A 21378-nucleotide genomic window follows, 5' to 3' on the forward strand; every position below is an offset into this window, starting at 1 on the left:
CTTAGCCTCACATGACCACCACCACAATCAAGATATTCAAAGGTACAATCATCATAAAAGACTCCCTCATGTCACTTCTTTATAGTTACACCCATCTCCCTCTCCCCTATTCCTCAATTCTGGCAACCATAAAGCTGTTCTATATAATTATGTTATTTCACAAATGTTACATGAATGGAATCATGCAGTACGTCCTTTTGAGATTGACTTCTGTCACTCATCATGATGTCCTTGGTGTTTGTATAAGTTGTTGCATGTATCAGCTTTTTATTGCTAAGTAATATTCCATGGTATGAATGTACCATGGAATCTCAATGTTTTTTAAAATCAAAAAGTTCCTTAATCAGCATTGAATTTTAGTGACTTATTATGACTTCAGCTTATAACATTTATCATACTTTTGAGATTTTTTCCATTCTTAGGTCACTGTTGAACTATTAGTGATAGAGATCAGGAATTTTAACAATCATGTCATTTGGGTCTTCTTATTAATGCCCAGAAGGTGGTAAAGTATGGTCTAACTTATCATGAGGAGTTTTTGGAAAAAATACAAGTTGAGGTGAGGGACTACTCCATATCACATACAGATAAATTCTGTTTCTCCCCAATTCGAGTACTCACCCTTGGACCATCTTTCCCTGGAGCACCATCGACACCTGAACTGCCGGGCTCACCCTGTCAAATAAAAACCAGAGTCATCAGATTAGAGGTATCTTCACTGAAAACATGCCAAGAAGAGGACAAACCCTCAAGATTAGCTGCAATGTATAGTAGATGTTCTGCTTAAAAAGTTGCTTTAGAAATCCATCTCAAATTACACTTACTAGATGGGGGTGTGGTGGGAGGGAGGTCCAGGAGGGAGGGGTTATAGGTATACATAAAGCTGATTCACTTCATTGTACAGCAGAAACTAACCCAACATTGTAAAGCAATTTTACTCCAATTAAAAAAAAAATCGGGCCTCCCTGGTGGCGCAAGTGGTTGAGAGTCCGCCTGCCGATGCAGGGGATACGGGTTCGTGCCCCGGTCTGGGAGGATCCCATATGCCGCGGAGCGGCTGGGCCCGTGAGCCATGGCCACTGAGCCTGCGCGTCCGGAGCCTGCGCGTCCGGAGCCTGTGCTCCGCAACGGGGGAGGCCACAACAGTGAGAGGCCCGCATACCGCAAAAAAAAAAAAAAAAAAAATCTAAAAATAAATAAATAAATAAAATGGTAATATTAATTTTGAAAATAGATTACTTTCCAGAAATGTTGCCTTCCTTTAACCAACAAAGTCTGTTTTATTACATAATTAACAGAGAATAAGTTGGTACCTTATCACCTTTTGGACCAGGGCCTCCAGGACCCCCTCTTTCTCCAGGCATTCCTTGCAGACCAGGTGAACCAGCATTACCAGGTGGCCCAGGGAGACCAGCAGGGCCCTGAAATTAAAGGAGAAATAGTAAATCACAAGAAAGAAATGAAATGCATTTTGTAAAATCTAGGTGAATTGAATTATGTGGAGTTACCTTTCCTCCTTCGGAACCAGGGGGGCCAGTTCCCCCTCTAGGCCCAGGGGGCCCTGCAGGTCCAGTAGGTCCACGTTCACCGGGGGCACCAGAATCACCCTGTAGTAGGAAAATGGAATATCCCTGTTAGGAAAACCAAGGCTAAAAACAAAGCAAAAACACCCTAAATTGTATTGTTTTGATATAGACCACAAGGCTCTTAACTTACATTTTTGAACAATTTAGACAGTTTTATAATTATAAAAGACATTTGATCAACTGAGTGAGAAACGGAAACACAAAATTAGTTAATCTAAACAAGGAAACTTGGATAGCTGGTCTGATGAGCTAGCTTTGACACTATTATTATTATTTTATCACAAAGGCAAATTTTTTAAGTTCCTCTACCAAAACAGGTTTTCTATAGAGAGCCAATGCACTAGAAAAGTTTTCTTTTGAAATTTCACATCCATAGTTGACTCTACAGTGTTTATTCATGTCAGAAAATTTCATTTTCCGGATGATGCAAATTTAATGTATTGGAATGTCTCGGGTTACCCTAAGTGTATTCACCAAACATTTGCAATGTCGTGCTTCTAAAAATAGGAATATTTTGGTTTGCTGTACTAAAACTGTGCCACTAATCAACTGCTCTATAACATGCTGAAGAAATGAGAAAATAAATGGAAATATTTACCTTGCCTCCTGGAGTTCCAGGTGAACCAGCATCACCCTTTGGGCCCTAGGAGATTGGCATTGCATGATTAGGCCTCTATCAGAATATACGTTATATAAGTATAAGCAAAACACACACTTGACTTGCATACTGTATAATTTGTACAATCTTGGGCTGTATACTCTTCCTTGAGTTCCTTTTATTTTATGGTAAAATTCAAACTTTCCATGGAATAGTTATGACTGAATAATTTTTTTGTTTTATTAATGAATATTTCACAACTAATTATTAAAGCTCAGATACCATGGCATGAAAACGCAGAAGTTAATAATTTATTAAGGATTCGTATTTATTATTTTGGTTTCTGAGTTTTGAAAAAATGGCAAGCAACTTACAGGTTCACCAGGTTTTCCATTTTCTCCTGGAGGGCCACTCGTTCCAGGCAAGCCCTACAAAGAATCATATTTGTATTGTGTAATCACTTCAAACATTGCTTATAGAAAAGCTTCTCTCATGTAAGTATGTTTCTGCAAAGTATTCAAAAAATGGTTTTAGCAGTCTTTTTAGGTGTAAAAAATATGTAGCTCTCAAAATCCAACGATAGAGAGGTGATAGTCGTATCTTACAAACCTATGTTCATCTCCCTCAATTCTTTCTGTTGCTGTATATAAAAATGAATTGATGAGTGTGGTGAGATGAATTTAGCTATATACATTTAAATTACAATAAAATAAGTATAAGCATATAGAATTATGTGAACTTTATTTTTTTTAAATTATTAATGCACTCATTCTAGAATAGGCATGGAAGTTATGCCTATTAACATTGCCTATTCTTTTATTTCAAGATAGAAGACAGATCCGCACATTTTAAGCTTAAGATGCATTATAATCTTTTAGTGTCACAAAAAAACTGAACAGCTGATTAACTCAACAAATACAACTATCAAAGGAAAGTACTGATAATAGTAGGTGCCCAATGACATTTAAGTAACAAATTCTTACTTGTAATCCTTGTGGACCAGGACTTCCTGTGTCTCCTTTTTCACCACCTGGTCCCTATGTACAAAAAAATATTGAGATGCTTCATTATAAGATATCCTTTCATATTTAGTTCACACAGTTTTAATTTCATCAGGCCAGTTGCTTAATTAAAAAATTAATGGTGTAAAGGAGGGCAGAGTCTGGCTTGTGGAAGTGATGCAAGGGAGACATGTACAATATAAACTTTACTCAGTATTAGTATTTAGCTAGCTAACTAACTAAACAAGCTTTGTAATTGCTTTGGTGAACTATAATGATATAGTGTCAGAGATTGTATAATTCCCAAAGTCTTCCCTTGGCCCCAGTCCCATCCACTTCCATTTCCAATTTATGTGAGTAAACTTACGGTAGGTCCTGGGGGACCCTGAGGTCCAGTCTCACCATTCTTTCCAGGAGGACCCTGAAAAAAAAAGCAGTTATGGAAGTAGAGATAAAGATAATAGAAGTCATAGAGTTGGAAAGAAATGCTTCTACTAGAAGACTGGAAATGAGTGGATGAAATCTACATACCTGAAGGCCAGGACCTCCAGGACTACCACGTTCTCCATTCTTTCCAGGAGCACCCTAAAGAAGTAGCCAGTATTTACTTATTCCCAAAAGGAAATTATTCATTATAGTGTTCTCTCATGTTTTTGATCTGTCCCCTACACACACATGCATACATCCACAACCGAAAACTACTTTCAAGAACTAGGTTTCCATAAATGGTCCACTCTTTGCCCAGAACTCCAGAAAAAATACTTTAGCTCCCTTCTCACATGGTATTTTGATTTTCATGTACTCTTCTGTGCTTTGAAGTGGAGATCAATTTTTGGCCATCTGCACTCCCATATAGAAAGTAAAAGACCTTTTGTCAAATATTTATTGAAGAAATGAAGGAAGGAACTCACATCATTTCCCTTAGGGCCAGGGAAACCCATGACACCAGGCTGACCTCGGGAACCAGGTGAGCCTGGAGAACCTGGTCGACCACTTTCTCCTTGACTTCCCTAAGGAGAAAAAATTATATTAATAGAGGTTTCATAAAAATCTGATCAAAATATACAATGTACATACCAAGGCTATACAATATACATCAAGCCTAGTCTAAACTGTGCATTTCATTATTCTCTGGACTTGTAAAATGAGATGTTAAAAATGTACTTACGGGAGGCCCTGGTTTCCCATCACTGCCTGGTCCTCCAGGACTACCGGGCATACCCTAAATTGAAGAATTCAGTCAGTCAGCTGATTTTAAAATGATAATTAAAAAAAAAACTAAAAGCACCTATCTGTAAAATTTTGAGCTTTCCACTGACATATGTAGCTTCGTATTTGCACACGTTTTTCTGTTTGTAAATATCTTCGTCAAGCATTCTATTTTCTGTTCTTCAATCTATACTAGCTTAAGTTTTCTTCAGAGAATTTTGTTTTGTTTTCTTTTGAGCCTACAAAATGTATAGTCTGTTTTAAGTTATTTTTGAACGTTCTTCATTTGCTTTTCCTCTTAGTAAATGACAGTGTCAATCAAAGAAGTGTTCCTCTTTACCCTCAATCCTGGACCTCCAGGGAGGCCATCTCGGCCAGGTTCTCCAGAAGCTCCTCTGGGCCCTGCAGGGCCTGGACCACCACGTTCCCCGGGGGGACCCTACATGATGAAATAAATCAACATGTATGTAAAAGGGCCTTCATTGACCTAGACGTTGACAGTAGTTAGGTTGCAACTAGAGAAGTTCTTTTGGTCCCTTAAAGAGAGTTGGGGTGTTGCTGGCATGCTCAGCATAAATCACCGTTACCTATTAGCTTGGGTTGTCCTACCGGAAATATTTTAAGGCAACTTCGATGAACATCACATGCTGAAGAAAGCAATATTTAGTGGGCTTAGCAGTATAGTTTGGTGCATATAAAATCAAATATCTTTGATATTATGAAATCAGATTTGCACTGCACTTCAGAGTTTCCAAAGAACTCTCAGGCATTTTAGTCTAACTTATTCTTGCAATGATACTGAGAAAAATAGTTCCCAATTGACAGATAAATTAAAGAATTCTCATAGAGATTAAATAACGTTAGTTACAAAGCTAAGAGAATGACTGAGCAGGGGATGCAATCATTGTTTTACATTGGGAATTATTATTTTTTTAACTCCAATATATTTCATTCAGACAGTTAGGTGTTAATTAATGGGAAACTGTATAGAAAAATATACCTATGTGTAGCCCCAGCATTTCTGAACATTGAAAACTAAAGCTATCTACCTTTTCTCCTGGAAGGCCATTTGCTCCAGCAGGTCCTCGGAATCCAGGCATACCCTGAAATAGTGAAAGGCAAATATTTAAGTCCAAAGTGTCAAAACTTTTTCATAATTCTCATATTGTGAAATGCTTCAAAACGATATTTGGGATTGAGTACTACTCAAATTAAGAACAAACATGGTTGCCTCACAGTGAAGGTGAAGTTCTATGATTGTTTTCCTTTTCGATGCTCGTGGGAAACGTACCCTTTCTCCTGCAGCTCCGGGAAGTCCGTTCGCACCAGGTTCTCCAGGAGAACCGTCTTTGCCATCCTCACCCTTAAGTCCTGGAATACCTGGAGAACCAGCTTCCCCCTGTGAAAGGAGGTCAATAAAGAAATAATGACTGAATTTCATTGTTAATTTTTTACCTGTTTATTTCCTGATTATGGTATACATTTCTAAGAAAGAATCAAATCTGTTAGGGCAATACTTACACGTTCCCCACGTGGTCCTGGCTCTCCTTTGGCTCCATTCTTACCAGGTTCACCCTAAATGGGACATAATCTTGGTTTAAAAATGTGGAAAATAGACTAACAAAATAATCACCAGTCACACCTGATTCCATTATAAAACCAGAGTGAAATCAATATAAATTCAATGGAACAAGAACAAAGAGCCTGCTATTTCTTTTTTTTACTGTGAGAAATAAGCCACACCTTTCAGACAATACAGGAAAAATAGACAACTTACTGCAGCACCTCGCTGCCCGGGAGCACCATTGGTACCAGAGGGCCCTGGAGGACCGCGGGCTCCTATCAGTCCAGGAGCCCCAGGAATGCCAGCAGGACCCTAGAAACAATCCAAGAACATTAACATTAGGCAAACTTGAACTTCTTTTCTAAATAGCTAACTTAAATGTATTGTCCTGCAAAATGCAGAGGAAGCCAATAATATGTGTGTGGCTGAATGCGGGTGAGTGGTGGGGGCATCTTACCATTTCACCTTTACCACCAGGACTACCATGACTCCCAGGAGGGCCCTAGAGGGGGGGAAAGAGCATATTAATAAGAATGCAAATAGTGCATATATTTTTGAAGTTACTTATATAAGTAAAATAAATTTATTGATGGGTGTTGTACTTTATAGAGATTAAGTGATTCTTCCAACTACAGCACAACACATAAAATGTCACAAAAATGATCATTGTCTGAATAAATTAAAGGTAATATGCACTTGGTCTAAATTATTAAATAAGTACATAGAGAAGAGGTTTTTGGTCTTGTTTCTTTTCCGAATTTTTCTGATTGATGATTAGTTTGGGGCACAGTCTTCAAAGTATCAGATAACTCTCCATCCTCTACTTATTCTGTGTCATATAACCATAAAATTCATAAATTCTAGAAAAATTCAGACTGCGAAACTAATTTCAGTACTAGTCAAAGCAATATTTATCATAGTAGAGTTATTGCAGAGCACTAAGCAACATTTCTTTGCAAAAAAGTAATTTTAATTGATAGCAACATTAGAACATATGTTTTCATGAAATAAAGTGTAGCAATGCTTTCCCTTAATCAGCCATATTTGGTACTTACAGGAGGACCTGGAGCACCAGCATGTCCCTGAGGTCCAGGTTCTCCTCTTTGTCCAGGGGCGCCACTTGAACCAGGAGATCCCGCAGGTCCAACTTCACCCTAAGGGATAAAACCCTAAGTAGTCAGTCTCCCTTGCCACTTCTAATCTCTTGGCCAGTTTGCTAGTCAGTCCTGTTTAAACCCATCTCCCAAAAGCTGAAGTAGTATGATAATTAAAGCAAAGTTTCATTAATCATATAGGCAGAGAAAAATGGTAACTATGTGTGTGACTGTGTTATCTCTGTTTGCAGAAAGAGACTGGGAAGAAAGAAAAGACAACAGAAGAGATCAGAATAGCAAAAGGCCAGGAATAAAACCCCTTCTGGAATCAAGAATAGGGCTTTAAAGATCTATATAGCTCAAAGAAATCCACTTGACTGTTAAAAAAATCACTTTCAAGAAGCAGCCCAATGATTTTCTGTTGTCTCAAAGATATATTTTACATTCTTCTACAGAAATACATGTTTACCTTAGCACCAGGGGAACCAGGGAATCCTGCAGTTCCAGGGGGACCAGGGGGACCCTAAAAAAATAAATAGCATTTCAAGAGCTCTTAATCAAGTAAAAGAAAACTAACACTACTGGTAAATAATAAGTGGGTACATACACAATACAGTGGAAAATTAGACAAAAACAGTATTTATCATCAGAGATGAACATTATGTGGAGAAATAGTGTGGTAAAATAAAAAGAAAATTTGGATCCCCCATGCGTGACAACTTATGCCATGAATTCTGGTGACTTTGTGCAGGTCACTTAGCCTTGAGCTCTCATTTATAAAATAGAGATAGCATTATTATCTATGTTTCAGGACTCTTTTAATTGTCATATCCAATATTGGCCCTTAACTAACATTATAAGCACCATACAGATGTTAGTAACTGGCCAAGTATAATAAGAAGTATCAGAATTTTGTTTATGGGCTTACTGTTTCTAGATTAATTGTTTCTAGATTTTGTTTATGGGATTAGTGTCAGTTTGAATCAGATATTTATGAACAACGTTGAGTTTTAGGTCTACAATCCATGTTATTCCACTACTCCAAAATTCCATAATCTCTCATTACACTAAGCCCATCAGGGTTAGATGAAAAGTTACTTACTGGTTGTCCATCACTTCCTCGAGCTCCATCATTACCTCGAGCCCCCTAAAAAGAGAAGTTGGTCTCAAATATCTTCTTTCTGAAAGGCTGGTCACAAGTAATGTTTTAACTAAAAGTCTGACTCAATTGAGTTGACTTTTCCTCAAGTATATTAAAATCTGCTTAATAATTATACACCTTTAGAGGGAAATTGTTGAAATTCTGATAGGTACAGCAATGATCTAATGTAGAAAGATTGGATTCTGTGTTTTACAGAACTGAAGGCAAATTAATGCATAAATACGCCAAGTTAACACGTTAAAAAAATCCTCAACAGATAATAACTATACAACACTTATTTGTTTGCATAGAGTTATGACTAAAATCTTTATGGAGCTGACTTTAAATGCAATTTTATAGAAAACTTCTTGCAGATTGTCACAGCCTGAAAACTGACTGAGACACTTCTCGGTGACTCGGCTTGTAATTGTGTAATGTCAGTAAGAATACTCACTGCAGATCCAGGAAGTCCTGGTCGCCCTCTCTCACCAGCAGGTCCTCTTGGACCCTACAGAATAAAATGAAAAGTGTGGTCTTATTTTATTTTATTATTTTATTTTTTTTGTGGTACGTGGGCCTCTCACTGTTGTGACCTCTCCCATTGCGGAGCATAGGCTCCGGACGCGCAGGCTCAGCGGCCATGGCTCATGGGCCCAGCCGCTCTGCGGCATGTGGGATCCTCCCGGACCGGGGCACGAACCAGTGTCCCCTGGCAGGCGGACTCTCAACCACTGCGCCACCAGGGAAGCCCCAGTGTGGTCTTATTTTAAACTAGATACATGTGAGAATGGTTGGAGAGTGAGCGAGGCAAGTTTTGCGTTAGGTGGAAGTTAATAGTAAAACTGAAAATTGTATGATAAGAAACAAAATTACCATTGCTCCAGGAGATCCATTTTCACCTGGAAGGCCATTTTCACCCTAGAAACATGTAAAATGCGTCACCATTTTGTATAACAGGAGGAGAAATTTATAACTTTTTCAACACAGCATATTATAAAAAACATATGGAACCAAGAAAAAGATTACACTTTAACAATACCAAATTTTTGTTAGCAAACTTATATGCTATAAATCTCAGTTTTTGCATTTTAAAAACTTGAGGACTAAACAGACGTAATCAATGTGTTACTCAGGGGTGCTCCATCATTTCTAATCTAGACAGTTCAAGTTATCAGCTTTCATGGAAGTTTTAAGAGAACATCTCAATTAGTCGCTGTTATTTAGCTCTTAAAATGCAAAACTCAGGTATGTTTTAGAAAAAGGCAAACCCTAAAATATCAATCTTAAATATAGCTATAATATTTGAATAAATTTATTTATGAAAATATGATTTTGTTGTGATTTACCTTTAATCCAGGAGCACCTTGTTCGCCTTTTTCTCCATTTCGTCCATCAAAGCCCTTTGAAATAGATAAAAGTAGTAAAAATATTAAGATCTGTTAACAATTCAGAACAGTTAAAAACTTTACATTAAATTTTTTTATAGCTAGCTTTACCATATAGCACTATTTTCAACATTGACATGAATAATTTAAAACTCTTTTAAGTGCATTGAAGACCTTGGACATTGATTTTACAGTTAAAAACATGAAATAGTTAGAAAGTACAATTTAGTCCAATTAGGAATTTGCTTTAAATGTAGCATTAGGCAAGTATCAGTTTCATAGATTTTTATGTCTATGAAGTTGATCAATTTTTGGCTCAGCTGGTTTACTCTATCTAATGTTTTGCATAGAATAAGTCATTTGATTCGATCTGTAAATCATATTGACTAAGTCAAGAATAGTTCTCAATAGTATATTTTCATCTTTTCTGACAGTGGCAGTAAGAAACTTACTGTTTTGTAAGTATTTTCCATACACTTAAAATCAGCTTTATTACTTTATGTAAAATAACTAGTTGATTTGGTCAACAAATAAAGTTGATAGACTTAGAAAATCAAAACGACTAGTCAGAACCAATCATTTTTGGCACACACTCAACTGTCCAATAAAATTGATTAGTTAAGTAAACATAGCCAAATGAAACAACTTAGAGTCAATTTAGAAACTGTACTTACTCTATGTCCTTTCATACCAGGGAATCCAGGCATGCCAGCTGGACCTTTGATACCCTAAAAATAAGGAATAAAAAAGATATTAATGAACTTTCAAATAGACTCACAATCCAGTAGTAAAAATGCCTTCCCTTTTTAAGTTTAATTTAATTATATAATAATTTTCAATCTAAGATCATTGTGATTACTCCAACTAATTCACTGCATGCTGAAGACTTACTGGAGGGCCAGGCAGTCCTCGCTCTCCAGGTCGTCCGGGTCTTCCTGATTCCCCCTAGGTGGAGAAATAAAGAATATATGGGAGCTTGTGTAAGAGAAAACTCATTGTAACCAATTAGTGAACTGATTATTTTGCATTTTTCTCACCAAGGACTCATGAAAATGGTTGGACTAAACATGGTTGTGAGAACAGCTTTCCTAGTAAAAGGAATCGGGAGAGCTTCTCCCACCTTGATATAAACTTATAAAAAATGCAGGCATGACTCCAAACAAGTATTATGACCACCTCTCAATCCAGTGGGAAGAATTCGCCATTGGAAATTAAATGGGAAAGAAAGACTGACATGATATTAATTGTGTTTTTAAGTTTTCAAGTTCATAAAGAACTGATACAAATTTCTTTATTACAAGAGACAGAGAGAAGAAGCATCTTCTCTAGTTAAGTGATGTATTCACTGGATGACTCTTCCTGACAGAGTCAAGAAGCACATTTGGGGGTTTTGTTGGTTTGGAATTCAAAAACTGGTATATGTAGCCATGCAAATACTATGTAGATATTCAGAGATTAATATGAGCTAAAAAGTTATTAAGATATCAACAATGTTTTGAGTAAGGTTTTTCTCTTTGAGATTCTAGAACATGGGATATATTATTTAGAATATTCCAACTTGAATTTTGCTGTATCCCCATTCAATTCTTAAAAACTTACATCCTTTCCGGCAGGACCTAATGGACCTATAGCACCAGGAGGTCCTGGAGGACCCTGAAAAAAGGAAATAAAAAAACATATATATCTGTAAATTTTTCTGTTACAATCAATTTATTATTCTAATTATGTGTATTTCTAGAAACAAACTCCTTTTAAAAAATACTATCAATGTTTCTCATCATGAAAATGACACACCAAGTTAATAGTATACCTATATTAAATCCAGTTGTTACTGTTTATTAAACTTATTTTTTATGAAAATCAAAAGTACCATGTATCAGTATTTTATATCACATGTGTGTATTTATAAACCCAAATGCACTTCTACATTTTTTGAGATATTGAAATTTTAAATGTATAGGTATTTTCAAATATTTTGAAATATTAAACTAACTTCACCTTATTTACACAGCATGTTTTCTTGGTGGACTTTGTTAGACTATGCTTATTTCTATGAAATTAATTTTAAAATTATATTTCAGAAGAGTAGACATGCAGGTGAACTGAGTGGCTACAGGATAATTAATCTATATTTAAGAGAAAGAGGATTTGTATTCACACTAGGAAGTGGACTGTGGTGGTGGCTAATTAGCCAGGAAATTCCTAGATTAAAATAGTAAGTGTCTCTAAGATATCTAAGCCATTGAGTCCAAAAGATCTTTGAAACCACTTCAACGATCATAAAAGTACAATTTATTATTTTAAATAAATTTGATCTATATTTTGTAACATTTGCCAGTTATGTTTTAGAAAATGAAGGTGGTTTCTATCTAGAACTGTTAATTTATTAAATATAGATATAATTGTTACTTACTGAAGGACCAGCTTGCCCAGGTTCACCAGGGGGACCTTGGTATCCTGGAGAACCCTAGTGGATAGAATAATACGTAAATTTTTTTTTTTTAAATTTATGGCTGTGTTGGGTCTTCTTTTCTGTGCAAAGGCTTTCTCTAGTTGTGGCAAGCGGGGGCCGCTCTTCATCGCGGTGCGCGGGCCTCTCACTATCGCGGCCTCTCTTGTTGCGGAGCACAGGCTCCAGATGCGCAGGCTCAGTAGTTGTGGCTCATGGGCCCATTTGCTCTGCGGCATGTGGGATCTTCCCAGACCAGGGCTCGAACCCGTGTCCCCTGCATTGGCAGGCAGATGCTCAACCACTGCGCCACCAGGGAAGCCTACGTAAATATTTTTAAACTAACTTAATCTTCATATGATTCATTTACATCTTGAAGACAGTATGAAATCAGAATTTGTGAATGTAGTCAGTGAATTTTATTCTAGTTTATAAATATTGAAACCACAATTTTTCAGGTCAAAATAAAGTTAATTTATTCCATTCTACACACTTAATTCCACTGAAACTGAATTATTTCAGACTTGAAGCCATATGACATGCAAATTAAATATGTGTTTTAATTTTACCAAGGTTTTAATTGCTAATAGTTAAAAGGAACTAAATGTGAAATTCCAACATCTTTGAAGGAATGATAGTTTCTTGGTTTCTACTTCTCTACTTAATTGGGATTATGCTTGCTGGAAAGGCAAAATTACAGCAAGATCTGTATTAACTTGATTCATATAATATGCACGAAGAAGAAATCACCATTAATGGCTATACTTACAGGGGAACCAGGATGACCAGATGCACCAGGGGCACCGGGTGGGCCAGGCGGACCCTGGAACAAAAATTTGAAAGATAAGTACAAAATAAATGCATCTGAAATACACTATATCCAGGCATCAGAGATGTCTCTGTTTGGAATGATACTGACATCTTTAAAAATGAGAACAGCATACCTCATTATGTGATAACTATTCATAGATTAATTAATTTTATTAATTTTAAATGAAAATCTCATCACAAAAACTTCACTCTAAATGAAATTCTCTCAGAGTCAATAAAAATTATTGGTGTTATAAAATGTTGACCTGAGTTCCCCAAAAAGCTCATTCAAAATCTGGAAAAATCTATACAAAATGCTTTGAGAATCTCTGCAACATTAGGGTGATACTTGAACTGATGAAGAAGCATATTTTTGCCTGGCAGCTCAACTCAATGTGGAAAAATATTGATCTGCATACTATAAACCCCAGTTTCTAAAAATAATGATGTAAATCAACTCAAAAGTTCTTAACCATATCACTGAGTTGTGTTGATATGAAGATTTAGTTGCGTATGTAAGATTCATCGTACGTGAGACAACAATAGATTGTAAATGATTTATCATTGTTCAGAAATAAAGGTTAAACTAGAAAATCTTCAGTTTTGTAGCACGCTATTTATAAATACTGTTAATAAATTTATAAAACTAGAGTTTCTTCTTAAATTTTATCTTGTAACTTTTTTTCTGGAATCTTAATAAGTAGTGGATTTTTTAGTTTTTTGGGTTTGTTTTTCTGATTGAAAAATAGGATTCATAATGTGAATGTAGCTGAGTAACAACAGATGTTTACATTTACATAGTTAATACAATTGTCCTTCTGGTTTTAAAATATACACAAAAAAGTCACAGCCTCTAAAACTTTAAAGATGAGTAAAATTCTCTTCTTACAATTTACTTTTTACCAATTAAGGGTCTTTCTTTAATTGATCATTTAGATCTAATAGCTGAAATTTTGTCCTCTCTAACTTTAGAAGTCACAACTATGGGGTCCAATGATCTGGGCAGCAATCTTCCATAATCCCTGGGAATCCAGCTTCATGTCTCATTTACGCATACATACCTGTTTCTGGCAGTAAAATGTAACCTTCCATAGTACTGCTCCTCCTAATGGCTATTCTTCAACAAGGGTCATTTACATGGGGTGCCATGCGTCAAGCACACGTGTCTAGGTTTCAATGCTTTTTTGCTATTTTCTTCTATCAAATCTTCAAGTCATTTACCTTGAAGGGAACCCTTTGCATACAATGTGAACTGATATCATTTACAATAGATGAACTTCAATACTCGATAAATTCTGGAAATATTTGTATTTGATTTCAGGATTTGAGGTGAGAAGAAGTGTGGTATTGGATTCTCATCAAGTGGATTGTCATCTAGAAAGTAGCAGTTGAATAGTGAGCAGACGTTGAAAGAAGGTTTTGAACAACTCAGGTGAGAAAAAGGAAAAGTGGAAGTGAAAAATAACAAAATTTGATTAAAATTAGGAAATATATGAGTGTGAGACCTAAGTATGAAGGCAGGTGTGCCCCTAGAATAGGTGGTTTTGTAAAGAAGGAAGGAGTGGCAAAACAGGCATGAAATAAGAGGCAGTGAAGGAAAAAAATGAGTTAGGAAAGAAGGATCATGATAAACCTACCATTTTCTTTCCCACCTTAACAAAGAATAAGCTATTTTGTACAACTCTGTCATAACACTGTATTACTAGAAGAACAACAATTCAAGATTTAACAGAGTGGAAGGCTAAATTATTCTCTAAATGCTGACAAACACATGTACATACTGGTGGCCCGAGATAGCCTGTGATTCCTCCTCCAGCCTTGACGTCATATGCCTCATACTGGGGAGAATAGTTCTGTAGCAAAGAGACCAGGTAGATAAGATCATGTTGATATATAGATCATAATTCTTTTCAGAAGCATTTAGAAGAAATGCATGCAACATCTGTTCACTGATAGAAAGTTTTCTGCATGTCAGAGAGTGTGGTATGTATTATTTATCTTGCTAATTCTATCTCTCCGTAACTTTAGATATTAGATGTCTTACAGAAATACTTGCCTATGCAATGCACAAATCTTTCAACTGATTGTATGCAATTTGTTTCTATATGCTCTTACTAAAAATATTTCTAAGTGATATCTACAGCCTTAGAAACATAAGATCATAGACGAAGGCTGAAAGAGCCTTGAGATCATATAATCTGACTTTCTTACTTTGAGCAGAAAAAATGATGTCAAATTACTTTCTCAAAAGTTAATGATACAAGTAAAATTGATATCTCCAGTTTTTGGTTAATGTACCTAACAGATACGCCAAAAAGTAAACATCCCTGTAGAAAACAAGCACGAGATTTAATAGAAAGGTTCATGTGTTTATTGGATTGTTTTAGAGATTATTTTATTTTGAATTCTAGGCCTAGGAATGGATTCTGTTTGGTACCAAGATAAGAATAAGTTAGACTATATCCTTTGCTTCCTGTCAAATTGATTTTTGAAAATCTTTTTTTTCAACCCAGAGTGATATTTATGTATGTTTTCTAATTTCTCCTAATTTCATGCAGTAGAAATGTTGTCTTATTTATTTGTTTAGTTATCTGCTTTACATGCAGAGTTAGTGGGTTGCCATGCTTTTCAAGAGGAGCAGGATAAGCTCCGAAGGCTTGGCAAGAGTAGTTGCATAGGCTTGAATAATCCTCTGGACTTGAAGTCATTAAGGAGTGTTCGTAGCTCTTCAGCTGCTTTTGTCCAGACTTTCAGAGGCTTTACCATCAGGATTATAAGGAGAATAGTTACAGCAATTCCTAAATTCTCTAGGTTAATTCTTTGGGGAGTTGATGGCTCATTTTTCAAACCTAATGCTGGGAACTTAGAAGCTGGGAAATTTTGCAAAGATATAGTAGCAATAGCATTAGAATTATGAGGAAAAGTGAATATTTATAAAGCACTTAGAAGAGTGCCTAGCATATATAAGCACTAGATGGAAATTTGTTAAATACATAAAATCAGAGAATAGATATAAGAAACCCACAGAAGTGAGATGTCATATAGACTAAAGAAAAGAAAATGAACCAGGTAGTTTTAAATGGGACACTCTTTTAGTTCTGGAATTTATTACCTGGCTACCAGTAGGGCACGATTCACAGATTCCAGGAGGCCCGGGAGAACCAGGGGAACCTGGCAGTCCTGGAAGGCCAGGATCACCATTTCTCCCAGGAATACCAGGAGGACCCTAAAAAAAATCAGAGATAAAAATAAACAAAACACTGAAAAGTCCTAGTGATTTAGAATCATTATTAAATTGTAGCTTCTATGCTTTATAAGAAATCAACATAAGGGATACGTTTTCTTGGGAATCTATACATTTTTACCCAAATCATGTGAATAATTTCAGTGTAATTTATTCCTTTGTATATTGACCTATATGTTATTTTTCAAACCAATAATAGGGATGAAGACATTAAACAAAGTTGGGGAAATCTGAATCTTTACATGCACAATTATGGATTCTCAGTTTGAGTTATCATGTATCATTATTTAAATATGTGGTACTAAAGGAAATGGATACATGATGAAAGTTCAAATATGGAAAGGTTATTAGAAGGGGAAAAAATAGAAAGCAAACTCATCAAGGAACTAATTTCCTTTCACTGTAGAATGTTTACTTACTGGATCTCCTTTGGGGCCTTGAGGTCCTTGACCGTTAAGAGGACGAGTGGGCTAATAAATGGAAAAGATATAGATTAAACAAGACATAGATAGGAACAATTTTCCCATGAAATGTGTCCCAGTTTCTTATCCTAAATTGCATCCAATCCCTGGTTTTTAACAGGAAGGTTCACCTTTTACTGGTAATACCCATGTGATTATTTGCTGGACATTACTTTCACTTCCTTTCAGGCTCCTATGACATAGGAACTATTAATGTGCTTAAATATGAATCTTGAGTATGTACAGATTTTCTTTAAACTCACAGCTGTTGGAGGCTGTGGGCAAACTGCACAACATTCTCCAAATGGGATCTCGGGGTTGGGACAGTCTAATTCTTGGTCATCACATATTATATCATCACAGAGAACAGATCCTGAGTCACAGACACATATTTGGCATGGTTCTGGTTTCCAGACATCTCTATCCGCATAGGACTGACCAAGATGGGAGCATCCTCCTTCCACAACTGAAAAATAAGAGAGATGGTGTAATATTTTGCACATTCAAAAAAATCCAAAAATTAAATTATGAAGAATATCATGGTCTTCCTCCATAATTTGCTAAGTAGTAAGAGACTGTGTTAAATACCAAATCTGTTTATTAACATCAAATTGGCATACCAAGGTAAATTTTCCTTAGGGCCAGTAGGTATTTTACTTTTGCTTGTAGGGAGAACTTAACACCAGTGGAAATCTGGCAATCACTTAAATATTTATTTATTAATTGTGCAATTGAAAACAAGTTTTTCTATCTAATTTCTATTCTTTGCTTTAACTATAGATGCAAGCATTAAACTATAAAGATGATTTTGTCATTAACTCTGAAGACTTTCTGGATTTTATTAACTTAGTTGAGAAATTCAGGGGAAAACTGAATTCCTCTTGGCAACATAAAATTCTTCCAGATTCCTGGGAAAATCTTAACAAGTCTTATTGTATGTATTGAATATCACTGCTAGCTCTGTTGGGCATTAGTAGGTCAACATAATATGATGTAATATAATATATTGTATACCTCATATGGATGTAAAGAAGTTTCCAAATCACTAAAAAAAATTTTTTAAACAAAAATTGGCAAGGAATAATAGGGAAAAATATGAATCATGACCATGTGTATGTGTGGCTTAAAATGGTCAAAAATTTGCTTCAACCAAAATTTTAGACTTGTTTCCTAATTATATGTAAGATACTGAAATTTCAGCAGCTATTAACAATGAATCAGCTTAGGGGTTGCCAAAATAAAACCAGGTCTCAATTCTTAAAGCATTAGCTGTGGACTGTGCTTAAATACAACTTTAGCTCCCGAGCATTACTATGATAGCTTGCCAGTAATTGAGAAAATAAATTACAAGTTTCTAAACATCTGAAAAAATTTTTGCCAACAACAAATCATATACTTGTTCAGTATTTGTATTTTTGTGAAACAGTGAAATTTTACTTTCTCAGAGCCTGAACTTTTGTCTGTTGAAAGAGGCTTGCTTGGGAGAAGGCAAGTCGTTTAAGAACACTTTTTGGTGCCTTGTGGCCAAGAGGCCTTTGAGAGAGTCCTGAGATTTTTCCACCTGGATACTACATACAGCCATGGATACTACATACAGCCATGGATACTACATACAGCCATGAAGATCACCTCTTCAAGTTCCCGTTTTTATATCCTCTCCATACCTGAAGTAATGCTAAATATTTTGGGTATAGAGGTTTGGCTGATTCAGTAAAAAAAAAGTTCACAGAAAAAGGAGAATTTTAGGGCTTCCCTGGTGGCGCAGTGGTTGAGAGTCCGCCTGCCCATGCAGGGGACACGGGTTCGTGCCCCGGTCCCGGAGGATCCCACACGCCGCGGAGCGGCTAGGCCCGTGAGCCATGGCCGCTGAGCCTGAGCGTCCGGAGCCTGTGCTCCGCAACGGGAGAGGCCACAATGGTGAGAGGCCCGCGTACCGCAAAAAAAGAGAAGAATTTTAGAATCTAGAGACTCTACAGCATACCTCCCCTCCTCATTTCCATCTCTGTGTGCAGATGCAACTTTAATGATCTTGTGCCACACCCCTGATGGATTCAAGAAGTTTAAAAGTCTTTTCTTGTTACAATTACCCAATGTGTTTACAGCTAATAAAAGAAAGTATGATTGTTTCACTGCAATTTTAAGTAGGCAAGAAAGAATCTGCTTATTTTAAAAAGTTATTTTAGTTCCTCCTCCATGTTTGAAACAGATGAGAACATTGGAAAGAAATATTGTCTAAGCTTTGAAAGGAGCGTTCCTTTATACTTTGTGAGCATAAAAGCTGAATGCCAAAATGCTTACCTCATGTGAACGAAGTAGGCCTATTTAAAGGGTGTTTTGAAAGATATGCTTAAGAGAAGTGCAATCTTTTCCATATTATTATGAACAGTAGTAATTTAAAGGATCTAGGCATTAAATTTGTTCTCTAAGCAGAAACGACATATTTAGGAGCTAAGTTCACTGGTTTTCAGAAAAGACCTGAAAATTTTGATGAGATGGAAGGTTGTTTAATAAAATTGTATGACATACACTCTTCAAACTTTACACTGGCTCCCTTTTCTCAAGATGAATTATTTTTTAAAAATTTCTCTAAATTAACGTTATATGAAGTGTCCCAACAGATTAGTTTTAGCTCAAGGTTTTTTCTCATTAATAATGTGGATATCAGCCTTCTCGGCTTCCTTGAAGATATCACTAGTATACAGAATATTGACCATAGGCCAATATATGTTTGAAATTTGCTGAGGGTAGATTTTAAGTGTTTTCACCACACACACACACACACACACACACACACACACGCACACAAACATGTAACTATGTGGATGTATTAATTAATTTGATTGTGGTAATCATCTCACAATGTGTATAGATATCAACTCATCATGTTGTACACCTTAAATATATACAATTTCAGTTGTCATTTATACTTCAATAAAGCTGAGAAAAAAAAAGAAAAAGATATGACCAGTTTTTACTAATACTTCTTTTAGCTCTTTGTTTTTGGGTCAAGAATATCTTTCTATATTTAACGTAGGACCTGTTTTATAAAAATTAGCTGTTGGATACTGATGGCATATTAAAGAGAAATGAAGATAACAGTTAAAACTAGGGTCAAGCATGTTGTATTTTAAATATCTTCTCTTCCTATGTTCTTATTCTGTTTTAAAATTAACATAAAACATTTTCCCTTGTGTATTCATCCTCCTATATTTGTGTCTCATTGAAGGTACTATCACAACCTAGAGATATGGTATTTTACATTCGCTCTGCAAACTTTTAAACAAGTGAGCATAATATTGACATTAAAGTTGTAAACGAATTTTTTAGAATTGGGGTTAAACTCAATGTTACATAAATGAAAATTATTTAGCCTTTTGTTTCCAAATTTTATTAGAAGCCATGTGTGTTATGTTTTTTAAAACATAGAGGTCTCAGTATAAAGGTTGAGTTATTTTGGTGTACTTCTCTTTTTTTTAAAGGTGATGTTGTTCTAAATAAAAGAAGAAAGGTGGAATGCTTGAAAAGTAAGAATTAATGCACTTTTGTTTATTGCCGTAACTTATCTCACATTCATTTGAAAGAAATCTGGCTCTCCTGAAAAGTCAGTTCCTGTAGAAACTTGTAGCTGAAAGTCAGACTTTTCTCTGCAGTTCTGCCTCAGTCACCCTTGTTGAAAGAATGGAGAATTCTATGTAGTTGCCTCTAACTTTGTGTTTTGTGCATGACAAAATATGGTTGACAATATGTTCTCTCAGAAGCTAAACTTATTACACAGATGTCTCACGGTCCTCAGTTTTAGGACCATAGCCTAGTTATATATGAAAAAATCATGGCAGAGTCGAGGAAAAACACGTTTTGTTTTCAAGAGGAATAAAATGCTCTAGTTAGCCACTTGCAGCATTTAGAAATAAAATAGAAAAGGGAATTCAGAAACAGTAGTCATCTCATATTATTCCCTTCTTTTCTTAGATATCTAAATTCAAAGAAGCTTTGATGAAAAAGATAAGATACATACTTTGGTAAATATGTTAAAGAAAAGGTAAATAATCTCATTTTTACTGCTGGACAAGTAATAGATTTCCCAATTATTTCCTTTATTGTTATTGCTTAAACTAAGTCTCCCTGTTCCAATGTGTAATTAATTTTAACCCCCCCTCTCACGTCACTTAGTGTTTCTGTTCCTTAGTACAAAGAACCATCCTGAAATAAATTTCTCTGTGGTCACTCAAACAATGCATTAGACTAAATCATCATCTAAGTTATAAAACAAAATGCAGCTAGTGTATGACATAATCCGCTCTTTGACTCTTTTATTTTCTAGCTCTCTGTTTTGGAACTTTAGAGAAAAATAAAACCAAGTAACATAATTTAATATTTTCAGATGTTCTTAAAAGCTTTCCTTTTTGTTGTTTTGGTTTCCATTCTTCAAATGTTAATTTATGCTGATTTGATAGAATTTTACTGTAGTGACTAAAAAATAATGCAACTTATGTTTGTCTTAATTACATTTTTGGAGTAAAAATAATATGTCTTAAAGCATCCAATCAAATTGTTAATTTAGCTTGAGTGATAAGTTTAATTTTTTTCTCTTCTCTTCTTATTGAATCCCCTTCAGAGAGAAGGTTTTCTTTAACCTGAAAATCTAAAAATAACAGATGTGATATGCAAATTATCATAACATTATTTTCCTGTTACTGTCGAAAGTTGAATATTTTATAAGCGTGAGCAAAAGGAGTTCATATAGCTTCCAACTGAAATATGTTTGGCTTTTAAATGATACTTATGTTTGAAGAACATACATTTTTAATAAATATGTTTTGGCTGCTTATTATTAAT

General features: G+C 35.6%; 1 protein-coding gene across 1 annotated transcript in view; it reads right to left on the bottom strand.

The window, feature by feature from the left end:
* Positions 1-21378, bottom strand: part of COL3A1 (collagen type III alpha 1 chain) — a 39538-nt gene that overhangs the window by 12196 nt on the left and 5964 nt on the right. The window contains exons 2-32 of the mRNA XM_060107076.1: positions 16806-17008; positions 16501-16551; positions 15950-16063; positions 14619-14690; positions 12797-12850; positions 11992-12045; positions 11178-11231; positions 10470-10523; positions 10253-10306; positions 9540-9593; positions 9067-9111; positions 8648-8701; positions 8155-8199; positions 7522-7575; positions 7014-7112; positions 6416-6460; positions 6172-6270; positions 5916-5969; positions 5686-5793; positions 5444-5497; positions 4735-4833; positions 4354-4407; positions 4097-4195; positions 3717-3770; positions 3553-3606; positions 3168-3221; positions 2559-2612; positions 2185-2229; positions 1509-1607; positions 1314-1421; positions 622-675 (exon numbers count right to left, since the gene is read on the bottom strand). Coding sequence (XP_059963059.1) covers positions 622-675; positions 1314-1421; positions 1509-1607; positions 2185-2229; positions 2559-2612; positions 3168-3221; positions 3553-3606; positions 3717-3770; positions 4097-4195; positions 4354-4407; positions 4735-4833; positions 5444-5497; positions 5686-5793; positions 5916-5969; positions 6172-6270; positions 6416-6460; positions 7014-7112; positions 7522-7575; positions 8155-8199; positions 8648-8701; positions 9067-9111; positions 9540-9593; positions 10253-10306; positions 10470-10523; positions 11178-11231; positions 11992-12045; positions 12797-12850; positions 14619-14690; positions 15950-16063; positions 16501-16551; positions 16806-17008 — 2195 coding nt within the window. The remainder of the gene's footprint in view (positions 1-621; positions 676-1313; positions 1422-1508; positions 1608-2184; positions 2230-2558; positions 2613-3167; positions 3222-3552; positions 3607-3716; positions 3771-4096; positions 4196-4353; positions 4408-4734; positions 4834-5443; positions 5498-5685; positions 5794-5915; positions 5970-6171; positions 6271-6415; positions 6461-7013; positions 7113-7521; positions 7576-8154; positions 8200-8647; positions 8702-9066; positions 9112-9539; positions 9594-10252; positions 10307-10469; positions 10524-11177; positions 11232-11991; positions 12046-12796; positions 12851-14618; positions 14691-15949; positions 16064-16500; positions 16552-16805; positions 17009-21378) is intronic.

This window comes from Mesoplodon densirostris, chromosome 8 (genome assembly GCF_025265405.1).
Source record: "Mesoplodon densirostris isolate mMesDen1 chromosome 8, mMesDen1 primary haplotype, whole genome shotgun sequence".
NCBI lineage: Eukaryota > Metazoa > Chordata > Mammalia > Artiodactyla > Ziphiidae > Mesoplodon > Mesoplodon densirostris.